Source organism: Pristiophorus japonicus, chromosome 24 (assembly GCF_044704955.1).
Source record: "Pristiophorus japonicus isolate sPriJap1 chromosome 24, sPriJap1.hap1, whole genome shotgun sequence".
NCBI lineage: Eukaryota > Metazoa > Chordata > Chondrichthyes > Pristiophoridae > Pristiophorus > Pristiophorus japonicus.
Genome location: NC_092000.1, coordinates 32,193,117 through 32,207,306, shown reverse-complemented (window position 1 = coordinate 32,207,306; position 14,190 = coordinate 32,193,117). Strand labels below are relative to the sequence as shown.

General features: G+C 52.5%; 1 protein-coding gene across 1 annotated transcript in view; it reads left to right on the top strand.

Moving 5' to 3' along the window:
• Positions 1-14,190, top strand: part of LOC139237857 (putative leucine-rich repeat-containing protein DDB_G0290503) — a 111,447-nt gene that overhangs the window by 44,285 nt on the left and 52,972 nt on the right. Inside the window, exons 12-15 of the mRNA XM_070867082.1 lie at positions 5,466-5,537; positions 8,448-8,522; positions 10,598-10,672; positions 13,599-13,673. Of these exons, the coding sequence (XP_070723183.1) occupies positions 5,466-5,537; positions 8,448-8,522; positions 10,598-10,672; positions 13,599-13,673 (297 nt within the window). The remainder of the gene's footprint in view (positions 1-5,465; positions 5,538-8,447; positions 8,523-10,597; positions 10,673-13,598; positions 13,674-14,190) is intronic.

The window sequence follows — 14,190 nt, the reverse complement described above, 5'->3', positions numbered from 1 at the left end:
CGATCAGCTCAGTGCCGGGCCGATCGATCAGGTCAGTGCCGGGCCGATCGGTCAGCTCAGTGCCGGGCCGATCGGTCAGCTTGCCGGGCCGATCGATCAGCTCAGTGCGGGGCCGATCGATCAGTTCAGTGCCGGGCCGATCGGTCAGCTCAGTGCGGGGCCGATCGATCAGCTCAGTGCCGGGCCGATCGGTCAGCTCAGTGCCGGGCCGATCGGTCAGCTCAGTGCGGGGCCGATCGGTCAGCTTGCCAGGCCGATCGATCAGCTCAGTGCGGGGCCGATCGATCAGCTCAGTGCCGGGCCGATCGGTCAGCTCAGTGCCGGGCCGATCGGTCAGCTCAGTGCCGGGCCGATCGGTCAGCTCAGTGCGGGGCCGATCGATCAGCTCAGTGCGGGGCCGATCGGTCAGCTCAGTGCGGGCCGATCGATCAGCTCAGTGCCGGGCCGATCGGTCAGCTCAGTGCTGGGCCGATCGATCAGCTCAGTGCCGGGCCGATCGATCAGCTCAGTGCCGGGCCGATCGATCAGCTCAGTGCCGGGCCGATCGATCAGCAGAGTGCCAGGCCGATCGATCAGCTCAGTGCCAGGCCGATCGATCAGCAGAGTGCCGGGCCGATCGATCAGCTCAGTGCCGGGCCGATCGATCAGCAGAGTGCCGGGCCGATCGATCAGCTCAGTGCGGGGCCGATCGGTCAGCTCAGTGCCGGGCCGATCGATCAGCTCAGTGCCGGGCCGATCGATCAGCTCAGTGCCGGGCCGATCGATCAGCTCAGTGCCGGGCCGATCGATCAGCAGAGTGCCAGGCCGATCGATCAGCTCAGTGCCAGGCCGATCGATCAGCAGAGTGCCAGGCCGATCGATCAGCTCAGTGCCAGGCCGATCGATCAGCAGAGTGCCGGGCCGATCGATCAGCTCAGTGCCAGGCCGATCGATCAGCTCAGTGCCAGGCCGAACGATCAGCAGAGTGCCAGGCCGATCGATCAGCTCAGTGCCAGGCCGATCGATCAGCAGAGTGCCAGGCCGATCGATCAGCAGAGTGCCAGGCCGATCGATCAGCTCAGTGCCAGGCCGATCGATCAGCAGAGTGCCAGGCCGATCGATCAGCTCAGTGCCGGGCCGATCGATCAGCTCAGTGCCAGGCCGAACGATCAGCAGAGTGTCGGGCCGATCGATCAGCAGAGTGCCAGGCCGATCGATCAGCTCAGTGCCAGGCCGATCGATCAGCAGAGTGCCAGGCCGATCGATCAGCAGAGTGCCAGGCCGATCGATCAGCAGAGTGCCGGGCCGATCGATCATGGCTTGAGCAGTGGTGCAGCAGGGAGGGATTGAAATTCTTGGGGCATTGGAACCGGTTCTGGGGGAGGTGGGACCAGTACAAACCAGACGGTCTGCACCTGGGCAGGACTGGAACCAATGTCCGAGGGGGAGTGTTTGCTAGTGCTGTTGGGGAGGAGTTAAACTAATATGGCAGGGGGATGGGAACCTATGCAGGGAGACAGAGGGAGACAAAAATGAGGCAAAAGCAAAAGACAGAAAGGAGATGAGGAAAAGTGGAGGGCAGAGAAACCCAAGGCAAAGAACAAAAAGGGCCACTGTACAGCAAAATTCTAAAAGGACAAAGGGTGTTAAAAAAGCAAGCCTGAAGGCTTTGTGTCTTAATGCAAGGAGTATCCGCAATAAGGTGGATGAATTAATTGTGCAAATAGATGTTAACAAATATGATGTGATTGGGATTACGGAGACGTGGCTCCAGGATGATCAGGGCTGGGAACTCAACATCCAGGGGTATTCAACATTCAGGAAGGATAGAATAAAAGGAAAAGGAGGTGGGGTAGCATTGCTGGTTAAAGAGGAGATTAATGCAATAGTTAGGAAAGACATTAGCTTGGATGATGTGGAATCTATATGGGTAGAGCTGCAGAACACTAAAGGGCAAAAATCGTTAGTGGGAGTTGTGTACAGACCTCCAAACAGTGGTAGTGATGTTCGGGAAGGCATCAAACAGGAAATTAGGAGTGCATGCAATAAAGGTGCAGCAGTTATAATGGGTGACTTTAATATGCACATAGATTGGGCCAGCCAAACTGGAAGCAATACGGTGGAGGAGGATTTCCTGGAGTGCATAAGGGATGGTTTTCTAGACCAATATGTCGAGGAACCAACTAGGGGGGAGGCCATCTTAGACTGGGTGTTGTGTAATGAGAGAGGATTAATTAGCAATCTCATTGTGCGAGGCCCCTTGGGGAAGAGTGACCATAATATGGTGGAATTCTGCATTAGGATGGAGAATGAAACAGTTAATTCAGAGACCATGGTCCAGAACTTAAAGAAGGGTAACTTTGAAGGTATGAGGCATGAATTGGCTAAGATAGATTGGCTAATGATACTTAAGGGGTTGACTGTGGATGGGCAATGGCAGATATTTAGAGACCGCATGGATGAATTACAACAATTGTACATTCCTGTCTGGCGTAAAAATAAAAAAGGGAAGGTGGCTCAACCGTGGCTATCTAGGGAAATCAGGGATCGTATTAAAGCCAAGGAAATGGCATACAAATTGGCCAGGAATAGCAGCGAACCTGGGGACTGGGAGAAATTTAGAACTCAGCAGAGGAGGACAAAGGGTTTGATTAGGGCAGGGAAAATGGAGTACGAGAAGAAGCTTGCAGGGAACATTAAGGCGGATTGCAAAAGTTTCTATAGGTATGTAAAGAGAAAAAGGTTAGTAAAGACAAACGTAGGTCCCCTGCAGTCAGAATCAGGGGAAGTCATAACGGGGAACAAAGAAATGGCAGACCAATTGAACAAGTACTTTGGTTCAGTATTCACTAAGGAGGACACAAAAAACCTTCCGGATATAAAAGTGGTCAGAGGGTCTAGTAAGGAGGAGGAACTGAGGGAAATCTTTATTAGTCGGGAAATTGTGTTGGGGAAATTGATGGGATTGAAGGCCGATAAATCCCCAGGGTCTGATGGACTGCATCCCAGAGTACTTAAGGAGGTGGCCTTGGAAATAGCGGATGCATTGACAGTCATTTTCCAACATTCCATTGACTCTGGATCAGTTCCTATCGAGTGGAGGGTAGCCAATGTAACCCCACTTTTTAAAAAAGGAGGGAGAGAGAAAGCAGGGAATTATAGGCCGGTCAGCCTGACCTCAGTAGTGGGTAAAATTATGGAATCAATTATTAAGGATGTCATAGCAGCGCATTTGGAAAATGGTGACATGATAAGTCCAAGTCAGGATGGATTTGTGAAAGGGAGATCATGCTTGACAAATCTTCTGGAATTTTTTGAGGATGTTTCCAATAAAGTGGACAAAGGAGTACCAGTTGATGTGGTATATTTGGACTTTCAAAGGCTTTCGACAAGGTCCCACACAGGAGATTAATGTGCAAAGTTAAAGCACATGGGATTGGGGGTAGTGTGCTGACGTGGATTGAGAACTGGTTGTCAGACAGGAAGCAAAGAGTAGGAGTAAATGGGTACTTTTCGGAATGGCAGGCAGTGACTAGTGGGGTACCGCAGGGTTCTGTGCTGGGGCCCCAGTCGTTTACATTGTACATTAATGATTTAGACGAGGGGATTAAATGTAGTATCTCCAAATTTGCGGATGACACTAAGTTGGGTGGCAGTGTGAGCTGCGAGGAGGATGCTATGAGGCTGCAGAGTGACTTGGATAGGTTAGGTGAGTGGGCAAATGCGTGGCAGATGAAGTATAATGTGGATAAATGTGAGGTTATCCACTTTGGTGGTAAAAACAGAGAGACAGACTATTATCTGAATGGTGACAGATTAGGAAAAGGGAAGGTGCAACGAGACCTGGGTGTCATGGTACATCAGTCATTGAAGGTTGGCATGCAGGTACAGCAGGCGGTTAAGAAAGCAAATGGCATGTTGGCCTTCATAGCGAGGGGATTTGAGTACAGGAACAGGGAGGTGTTGCTACAGTTGTACAGGGCCTTGGTGAGGCCACACCTGGAGTATTGTGTACAGTTTTGGTCTCCTAACTTGAGGAAGGACATTCTTGCTATTGAGGGAGTGCAGCGAAGATTCACCAGACTGATTCCCGGGATGGTGGGACTGACCTATCAAGAAAGACTGGATCAACTGGGCTTGTATTCACTGGAGTTCAGAAGAGTGAGAGGGGACCTCATAGAAACATTTAAAATTCTGACGGGTTTGGACAGGTTGGATGCAGGAAGAATGTTCCCAATGTTGGGGAAGTCCAGAACCAGGGGTCACAGTCTGAGGATAAGGGGTAAGCCATTTAGGACCGAGGTAAGGAGAAACTTCTTCACCCAGAGAGTGGTGAACCTGTGGAATTCTCTACCACAGAAAGTAGTTGAGGCCAATTCACTAAATATATTCAAAAAGGAGTTAGATGAAGTCCTTACTACTCGGGGGATCAAGGGGTATGGCGTGAAAGCAGGAAGGGGGTACTGAAGTTTCATGTTCAGCCATGAACTCATTGAATGGCGGTGCAGGCTGGAGGGGCTGAATGGCCTGCTCCTGCACCTATTTTCTATGTTTCTATGTTTCTATGATCAGCAGAGTGCCGGGCCGATCGATCAGCTCAGTGCCAGGCCGATCGATCAGCAGAGTGCCGGGCCGATCGATCAGCTCAGTGCCAGGCCGATCGAACAGCTGAGTGCCGGGCCGATCGATCAGCAGAGTGCCGGGCCGATCGATCAGCTCAGTGCCAGGCCGATCGATCAGCAGAGTGCCGGGCCGATCGATCAGCAGAGTGCCGGGCCGATCGATCAGCAGAGTGCCGGGCCGATCGATCAGCAGAGTGCCGGGCCGATCGATCAGCAGAGTGCCGGGCTGAGCAGAAACCGGAGCTGCGGTGTGAAAGCCAAGGTAAGTTTTGTATATTACTGACCTGGACCCCCTGGCCTTTAACCATTGAGGCCTTTAGCCCCGGCAACGGCCGGCCCCCCGATCCGCGCCCCCTGCTGCTCTCGGTGTTTGCACCCGGCGATGCCGCAGGGGCCGGGGGCGCTGACAGGGCGACACACGCGGCGATGACATCACGATATCCGCCGCTAAACTCTTGGCCAATATGGCAGGAGTCGCTGCCTGTGTCGTGCCCGGGCAGTAATGAATGTGCACCCCCTTGGTGCTCCCCGCGAATGGGAGGCATAAATGCAATGAATTTCACCCCCAGAATGTCTCTGCTTTTCAATTCTCGAAATGACCACAGTGCTCGGTTTGCTGTTTAATGGCCCGGTTAACCAGCATCGCTACTGTCAGTGATTTATCTACCTGTACCCCGAGAATCCTCTGCTCCTCTGTACCATTTAGATTATTATTATCCAAGCCCTCTTATTCCTCCTCCCAAAATGCACCACCTCACACTAATCTACATTGAAATTAATTTGTCAATTACACCTCCCAATTCGGTGTTGTTCGCAATGTGCGAAAGTTAATCCCGCCCTGTAAACGTACGATTCCCTTTTCAGTTGCGAGGATGGTCGAGCAGGCGAGTGGCTCCTGTGCTGATCTCCGGAACAAACTTCCGCAGCTGAGGAACAGTAAGTGTGCGAGAAGGGTCCGGGTGAGCAATGTGTGTGCAGGAGCTTGTCGGGGGGTGGGGGGGGGGGCCAGGTCCATATCCTCGCGGGCGTGGGTCAGACTGTGAGCCGGCGAACCACCCATCAGCCTGGTCCTGACAATGCCGGCCTCTGCAAGGGGGCCCAAAGGGGGAGAAAATGGGCAAAGGCAGGGGATTCCGGGTTAATCTGTCGCCGCTTCTCGAACCTTCTCCAGACTAAAGTCCCGGGGGCGGAGGAGCGGAGAAAGAAGGGTCTTGTATTTCTGCACCACCTTTCCCTGATCAGACGGGACCTTGGGCACTGTGTTCAGGTCTGGGGAAACTGCAACACCCTGGAGGCATTGTGGAGAAGACTCAGAGGCTGACCCCTGGTTTGGTTACAAAAAGATACTTCGCCTTCAAAGGAGGTGACTGAAAAGAGACTTTAAAGATGTCGGGCTGGATCTTATGCGTTGATGTTTTTGGCCGATAATGGCGGTGGGAAGATGTCGGGCTGGATCTTATGCATTGATGTTTTTAGCCGATAATGGCGGTGGGAAGATGTCGGGCTGGATCTTATGCATTGATGTTTTTAGCCGATAATGGCGGTGGGAAGATGTCGGGCTGGATCTTATGCATTGATGTTTTTGGCCGATAATGGCGGTGGGAAGATGTCGGGCTGGATCTTATGCGTTGATGTTTTTGGCCGATAATGGCGGTGGGGCGGTAAAGTTAGCGCCCGGCACAGTTTGTGCCTCAGTCGGTATGTTTGAGGAGCTGGGCCGAGTCAGGGGGCGCAGCGCTAAGGGAGATGTTGTACAGCTCTCTCTGGGCGTTAGGGTGGGAAACTCCCGAGCTAAAGAGCCAGGCCGGGAGCGCTCTGAGAGACGCCTGGTGTGGGGGGGGAGGTGGGGAGGGTGTGTGGGGGGGGAGGTGGGGAGGGTGTGTGTGGGGGGGGGGTGGGTGTGTGGCTTACGCCACCGTGGCACAAATCACAAAAAAAATTAAAAGACAAAACAATCGCACTTACCTCAGGAGCCCATTACCTACCTCTCCGCTGTCGGTATCGTTGGACCGCCCTGATTTCCCAGGCGGTCAGTGTGGGGCGCGTTGCGGGGCGGACGGGTCGGGCGGGAGTCCAAACCCGCGCCGGTGTCGCGACCGCGGGCGTTACACACCGGGCGCAGCTCTCCCGGGCGGTGCTGCTCCGCGCCGACGCTAAACCGGACCCGAGGATCGCCGCGGGGCGCTGGAGGCTGACCACCCGCCCAGAACACCTCACCGCCGCCATTGTTGCCGCTTTGGGGCGAGAAACGGAGCGGAGTAGGACCGAAAATCTGCCCCGTAAACTGTACCCCAGACGTTAGCTCGGGGCGTGTACCCACACTTCACACTTCAAGCAGCCGTGGTCTGTGAAGCACTTTGCAATGTCCTGAGTACGTGAACTGCGTTGCATAAACTTGGCTTATATTCCCTTGAGTCTGGAAGACTGAGGTGAACTGATTGAGGTGTTCGAAATATCGAAAATATTCGACAGGGTTGATGTGGAAAACCTCTTTCCTTTGCTGGGGCAATCAAGAATGAGGGAACATAATCTTAAAATGAGAGCCAGGCCGTTCAGGAGTGAAGTCAGGGAGGATTGTAGCAAACTGGAATTGTCTTCCCCCAAACGTCAGTAGGTGCTGTGGGTTAAGCGGAGCTTTGCCGTTTGCGATTGATTAATTTTTGTTGGCTGAGGGTATCGAGGGACACGGATCAGAGGCGGGCAGATGGAGTTAAGATACAGATCAGCCGTGATCCAATAGAATGTCGGCGCAGACCCGAGGGACTGAATGGCCTCCTCCTGTTGCAATATTCCGGTGGGGTTTAGTGGCCCCAGCTCAGGTGGATTATGAACCGACTGACGCAACAAGCCCGAATTTCGTTAGCGCCCCGTTTGTGGGCTAGGCGGAAACTTACTGTGCCCGGTGCAAAATTGGTGTTGCCACACCCCGCCCCCCCCCCAGAGGAAGCGGAGGGCAATGTCGGTCGCTCCACTTCCTCGCGGGGGTGCTAATCGCACACGACTCGGAGCGCTACGCGGCCTCTCCACATAGCAGTGACGCGATCACAGGGCCCTCCCATTCCGGTAAAGGGGAGGGGGAGCGCTGCGAGCTCTGCAGGGGTTTGAAGGGGACCACACTGGGCCACACCCACCATGGCTGCACCATCGCGGCACCGACACCGTGGAAAACCGCGCCGAGGCCGGGCCAAAACGTCGGGCGGAAACTTAAAAATAGCGGCGCACGCCCCCTCCCCCTTTAACGATCGCCCCACGAGCGAGCGGAGTGCGGCCCGGTTGGCGACCCCGCGAGGATGGCCAACCTCTGCCGCGGGGTGAGAGTGGGTCACTGCGCATGGCGATGACGTCACTGCCGGAGGGGCAGCGGTCCAGGGGCACTTTGAGCAAGAGCGGGGGGGGGGGGGGCTTACGGTTTCGCACTTCCGCAAACTCTTGCGCAATTTCGCGGGAGCCATTAGCGACCCCGTTCCCGTGTCCCCCTGTCCCCCCGTGTCCTCCCCTGTCCCCCCTGTGTCCTCCCCTGTCCCCCCGTGTCCTCCCCTGTCCCCCCCAGCCCCCCCCCAGTCCCCCCCCGCCCCCCCCCCCCCCGGGCGAGAACACGTTTGCGCCCCATTCCCGCCCCCTGGTGGCACTGACGGGAAGCACACAGCGTACCAATATCACCCCAACGTATCAACAGAGCTTCCCGCGAGTGAAATACAGCAACTTATAAACCCGGGTAAAGTTCAGGGTAACATGGCCTCTTCCCCCCCAATCCGAGGGACCTGCACAGCAACATAGTTTAGAAACACAGTGAAAACAAAAACCATGTTTCTGAGCACAGGAGTTAAAGATTGACTTTAATTTCAGTGGTACTGATGTTCACCGAAATGAGGAATTCTCTGGCTGTAATCAAGATGGACATTCTGCACGTGGAGAATAAGAGTAAGTTGTATAAATAATCAAATATATAACAAACGGCAAATGGTATATAACAACAACTTGCATTTATATAGCACCTTTAATTTAGTAAAACGTCCCAAAGTGCTTCACAAGAGCGATTATAAAACATAATTTGACAACAAAGCCCATCAGGAGAAATTAAGACAGGGCTTGGTCAAAGAAGTAGGTTTTAAGGAGCGTCTTAATGGAGGAAAGAGAAGTAGAGAGGCGGAGAGGTTTCGGGAGGGAGCTCTGGAGCTTGGGGCCCAGGCAGCTGAAGGCCCGGTGGAAAGATTTAAATCGGGGATGCTCAAGAGACCAGAATTGGAAGAGCGCAGAGATCGCAAAGGTTTGTAGGGCCGGAGGAGATTACAGAGATAGGGCCATGGAGGGACGTGATCACGAGGGTGAGAATTTTGAAATCGAGTCGTTGCCGGACTGGGAGCCAATGCAGGTCAACGAGCACAGGGGGTGATGGGTGAGCGGGACTTGGGTTAGGACACGGGCAGCAAGTACAGGGGGTGATGGGTGAGCGGGACTTGATGTGAGTTAGGACACGGGCAGTGAGCACAGGGGGTGATGGGTGAGCGGGACTTGATGTGAGTTAGGACACGGACAGTGAGCACAGGGGGTGATGGGTGAGCGGGATTTGATGTGAGTTAGGACACGGGCAGCGAGCACAGGGGGTGATGGGTGAGCGGGACTTGATGTGAGTTAGGACATGGGCAGCGAGCACAGTGGGTGATGGGTGAGCGAGACTTGATGTGAGTTAGGACACGGGCAGTGAGCACAGGGGGTGATGGGTGAGCGGGATTTGATGTGAGTTAGGACATGGGCAGCGAGCACAGGGGGTGATGGGTGAGCGGGATTTGATGTGAGTTAGGACACGGGCAACGAGCACAGGGGGTGATGGGTGAGCGGGACTTGATGTGAGTTAGGACATGGGCAGCGAGCACAGGGGGTGATGGGTGAGCGGGACTTGATGTGAGTTAGGACACGGGCAGTGAGCACAGGGGGTGATGGGTGAGCGGGACTTGATGTGAGTTAGGACACGGACAGTGAGCACAGGGGGTGATGGGTGAGCGGGACTTGATGTGAGTTAGGACATGGGCAGCGAGCACAGGGGGTGATGGGTGAGCGGGACTTGATGTGAGTTAGGACATGGGCAGCGAGCACAGGGGGTGATGGGTGAGTGGGACTTGATGTGAGTTAGGACACGGGCAGCGAGCACAGGGGGTGATGGGTGAGCGGGACTTGATGTGAGTTAGGACACGGGCAGCGAGCACAGGGGGTGATGGGTGAGCGAGACTTGATGCGAGTTAGGACATGGGCAGCGAGCACAGGGGGTGATGGGTGAGCGGGACTTGATGTGAGTTAGGACGTGGGCAGCGAGCACAGGGGGTGATGGGTGATGGGTGAGCGGGACTTGATGCGAGTTAGGACACGGACAGCCGAGTTTTGGATGAGCTCAAGTTTACAGAGCGTGGGGGAGGCCGGCCAGGAGTGCGTTGGAATAGTTAGGATTGAGGCAACTGAGGGATTCAACAGTGGATGAGCTGAGGCAGGGGTAGAGACGGGCGATGTTACGGAGGTGGAAATAGTCGGTCTTGGCGATGGAGAGGATATGGAGAACAGGGTCAAATAGGACCCCAAGATTGCTGGGGAGGGGGATGAAGTTGGTTGCTAGGGAACAGAGTTTGTGCTGGTGATCAAAGACAAAGCCTTGGATCTTCCCAATATTGAGTTGGAGAAAATTTCTGCTCAGCCAGGACTGGATGTCGGGCTAGCAGCGTGACAAACCAGAGGCAGTTGGGGGTTGAGAGAAGTGGTGGTGAGGTAGAGCTGGGTGTCATTAGCGTACATGTGGAAAGTGATGCTGTGTTTCCGGATGATGTCGCCGAGGGGCAGCATGTCGATGAGAAATAGGAGGGGCCGAGGATTACAATCAACAAACTGTATATAGTGATTAGTGAATGGTATATCACAATGAACAAAGAGTGTGTCACCCTGCTGACTCGTGTCACATGGGCTAAAGCTGCAGTGGATCAGTGTAGATAACACATTTGTTTCCCGTTCAGTTGCACAGATGATGAACGAAATGAGAAAATTGCAGGCTGGGTTCAGAATGGAACTTTCGCAGATGAGGAATGAGAGTAAGTTGTCAATATTAATCAGAAGCGTGTCCACATCCATCAGTATCATCATAGGCAGTCCCTCGAGATCGAGGAAGACTTGCTTCCACTCTAGAAGTGAGTTCTCAGGTGACTGAATAGTCCAATACGGGAATTACAGTCTCTGTCACAGGTGAGACAGACAGTTGTTGGAGGAAAGGGTGGGTGGGGAGTCTGGTTTGCCGCACACTCCTTCCGCTGCCTGCGCTTGGTTTCTGCATGCTCTCGGCGGCGAGACTCAAGGTGCTCAACCCCCTCCCGGATGCTCTTTCTCCTTAGTGCGGTCTTTGGCCAGGGATTCCCAGGTGTCGGTGGGGATGTTGCACTTTATCAAGGAGGCCTTGAGAGTGTCCTTGTAACGTGTCCTCTGCCCACCTGGGGCTCACTTGGCGTGTAGGGCTTCCGAGTAAAACGCTTGCTTTGGGAATCTCGGGTCGGGCATGCGGACAATGTGGCCCACCCAATGGAGCTGGTCGAGTGTGGTCAGTGCTTCAATGGTGGGGATGTTGGCCTGATTGAGGCCACACACCTCAAACCGCTCCTTTTGCACTTTCAGAGGGTCAGCACTACAGGGCCATGCTGAGGTACCAGCATTATTGGCTCAAGTGCATCACGGGATTAGATTGTGGATCATGGCCTTCACTCACTGAAGATCACATAATGAGCTCAGGCTTGATGTTCTGATAGGCACTCCCAACGGACAGTAGTTCAAGAGCTTTAGTGCATACCACGGATATCAGGTGTGGGTACATGATAGGGGTACTGTGTATATGGGTATATACAGGATTGGGGTATTGTGTATATGGGTATATACAGGATTGGGGTATTGTGTATATGGGTATATACAGGATTGGGGTATTGTGTATATGGGTATATACAGGATTGGGGTATTGTGTATATGAGTATATACAGGATTGGGGTATAGTGTATATGGGTATATACAGGAATGGGATATTGTGTATATGGGTATATACAGGATTGGGGTATTGTGTATATGGGTATATACAGGATTGGGGTTATGTGTATATAAGAACATAAGAACATAAGAAATAGGAGCAGGAGTAGGCCATTTGGCCCCTCGAGCCTGCTTCAACATTCAATAAGACCATGGATGATCTGATCATGGGCTCAGCTCCACTTCCCCGCCTGCTCCCCATTACCCTTTACTCCCTTATCGCTCAAAAATTTGTCTATCTCCGCCTTAAATATATTCAGTGGCCCAGGTCCACAGCTCCCTGGGGCAGAGAATTCCATAGATTTACAACCCTCTGAGAGAAGAAATTTCTCCTCATCTCAGTTTTAAATGGGCGGCCCCTTATTCTAAGACTACGTCCCCTAATTTTAGCTTCCCCTATGAATGGAAATATCCTCTCTGCATCCACCTTGTCGAGCCCCCTCATTATCTTATAAATTTCAATAAGATCACCTCTCATTCTTCTGAACTAAAATTTGTATAGACCCAACCTACTCAACCTATCCTCATAAGTCACCCCCCTCATCTCCGGAATCAACCAAGTGAACCTTCTCTGAACAGCCTCCAATGCAAGTATATCCTTCCTTAAATACGCAGACCAAAACTGTATGCAGTACTAGCAGGACTTCTCTGCTTTTATACTCTATCCCCCTTGCAATAAAGGCCAAGATTCCATTTGTCGTCCTGATTACTTGCTGTGGGGTGTGTGTATAGGGGTGTGTACAGGATTGGGGTTCTGTGTATATGGGATATGTACAGGATTGGGGTACTATGTATATGGGTGTGTACAGGATTGAGGTACTGTGTATGGAGTGTGGGTAACTGATTGGGGTAGTGTGTATATGCAGTGCGTGTATAGGATTGGGGTTGTGTGTACATGGGGTGTGTACAGGATTGGGATACTGTGTATATGGGGTATGGGTACAGGATTGGGGTAGTGTGTATATACGGTGTGTGTACAGGATTGGAGTTCTGTGTATATGGGTGTGTTTACAGGATTGACGTACTGTGTATATGGGGTGCGGTACAGGATTGGGATACTGTGTATTTGTGGTGTGTGTACAGGATTGGGGTACTGTGGATATGGGTGTGTGTACAGGATTGGGGTTCTGTGTATATGGGGAGTGGGTACAGGATTGGGGTACTGTGTATATGTGGTGTGTGTACAGGATTGGGGTTCTGTGTATATGGGTGTTTACAGGATTGGGGTACTGTGTATATGGGTGCGTGTACAGGATTGGGATACTGTGTATATGGGGAGTGTGTACAGGATTGGGGTACTGTGTATATGGGGTGTGGGTACAGGATTGGGGTACTGTGTATATGGGGAGTGTGTACAGGATTGGGGTACTGTGTATATGGGGTGTGGGTACAGGATTGGGGTACTGTGTATATGGGGTGTGGGTACAGGATTGGGGGAGTGTGCAAATGGTTTTTTTTTACAGAATTCACTATGAAACAACCCCAAGTCCAGTGGGCCGAACACTGTTTCTCCCTCCAGATGTCGCTATTGCCCGAGAGTCCCACACTGAACAGCTCCCTGGTGTTGCCAATGTATCAGGCACAGATGGACAGTGTAGACTGGACCAGAAGTAACTGAATCCAGACTGACCACATGCCTCTCCGCCCAGGCTCTGACTGACTTCCTTTCCGAGTTGATTACAGGCTGATGTCCCCCTTCCCCGTTTTATGAACGAGTGTGACCATGATCGCTACGTAAGTGTCTGGAACGTTGTTCATCTCCAGGTAGCGGTGTACCCGATGAAATAATCAGCACCTACCTGTGATGCAATGAGACTGTCACACAGAGAGTGACTGTTGTTCCCCACTGTCCTACAATAGCATCCTATCAGCCTGTGCTGGGGATCTGCGGAATCGAGTGATGGAGGGGCCGCACGTTTCCAGCAGTGAGCTAAGTTGTTATTTCCATTGCAGCTGTACAGATATTCAGTGAACTCTGCAACTCAAAGACTCACTTTCAGCTGGAACTTTCACAGATGAAGAACAATAGTAAGTGCGGAGTTTCAATCAGGAAGTTCTTCGTCAGCCAATGAGCTTCCAGTATATTCCGATTGGCCAAGTTCTTGTCCGCAGTGAACAGTCGAACATAAAGCTGCACATTGGAGCGGTAAATGTGTTCATCATTAACCACGACCCATTCTGATGGTCGGTATTATGTAGCAGGGATTCTCCATCATCCTGTTCGGGCTTCCGTCATACAGCCCTTCACTGTCAACTTATTATGGGATGCAGGATAATCAAAGGCAGTTTATTGCCAATCATAGAATGGTTACAGCACAAAAGAAGTCCTGTCGAGCCCGTGCCGGCTCTCTGCAAGAGCACCTCAGCCAGTCCCACTCCCTCGCCCTTTCCCCGTAGCCCTGCAATGTTATTCCCTTCAGGTACTTATCCAATTCTCTTTTGAAAGCCTCAATTGAGTCTGCCTCCACCGCCCTTTCAGGCCGTGAATTCCGAATCCTAACCACTCGCTGCATAAAAAAGTTTTTCCTCATGTCGCCTTTGATTT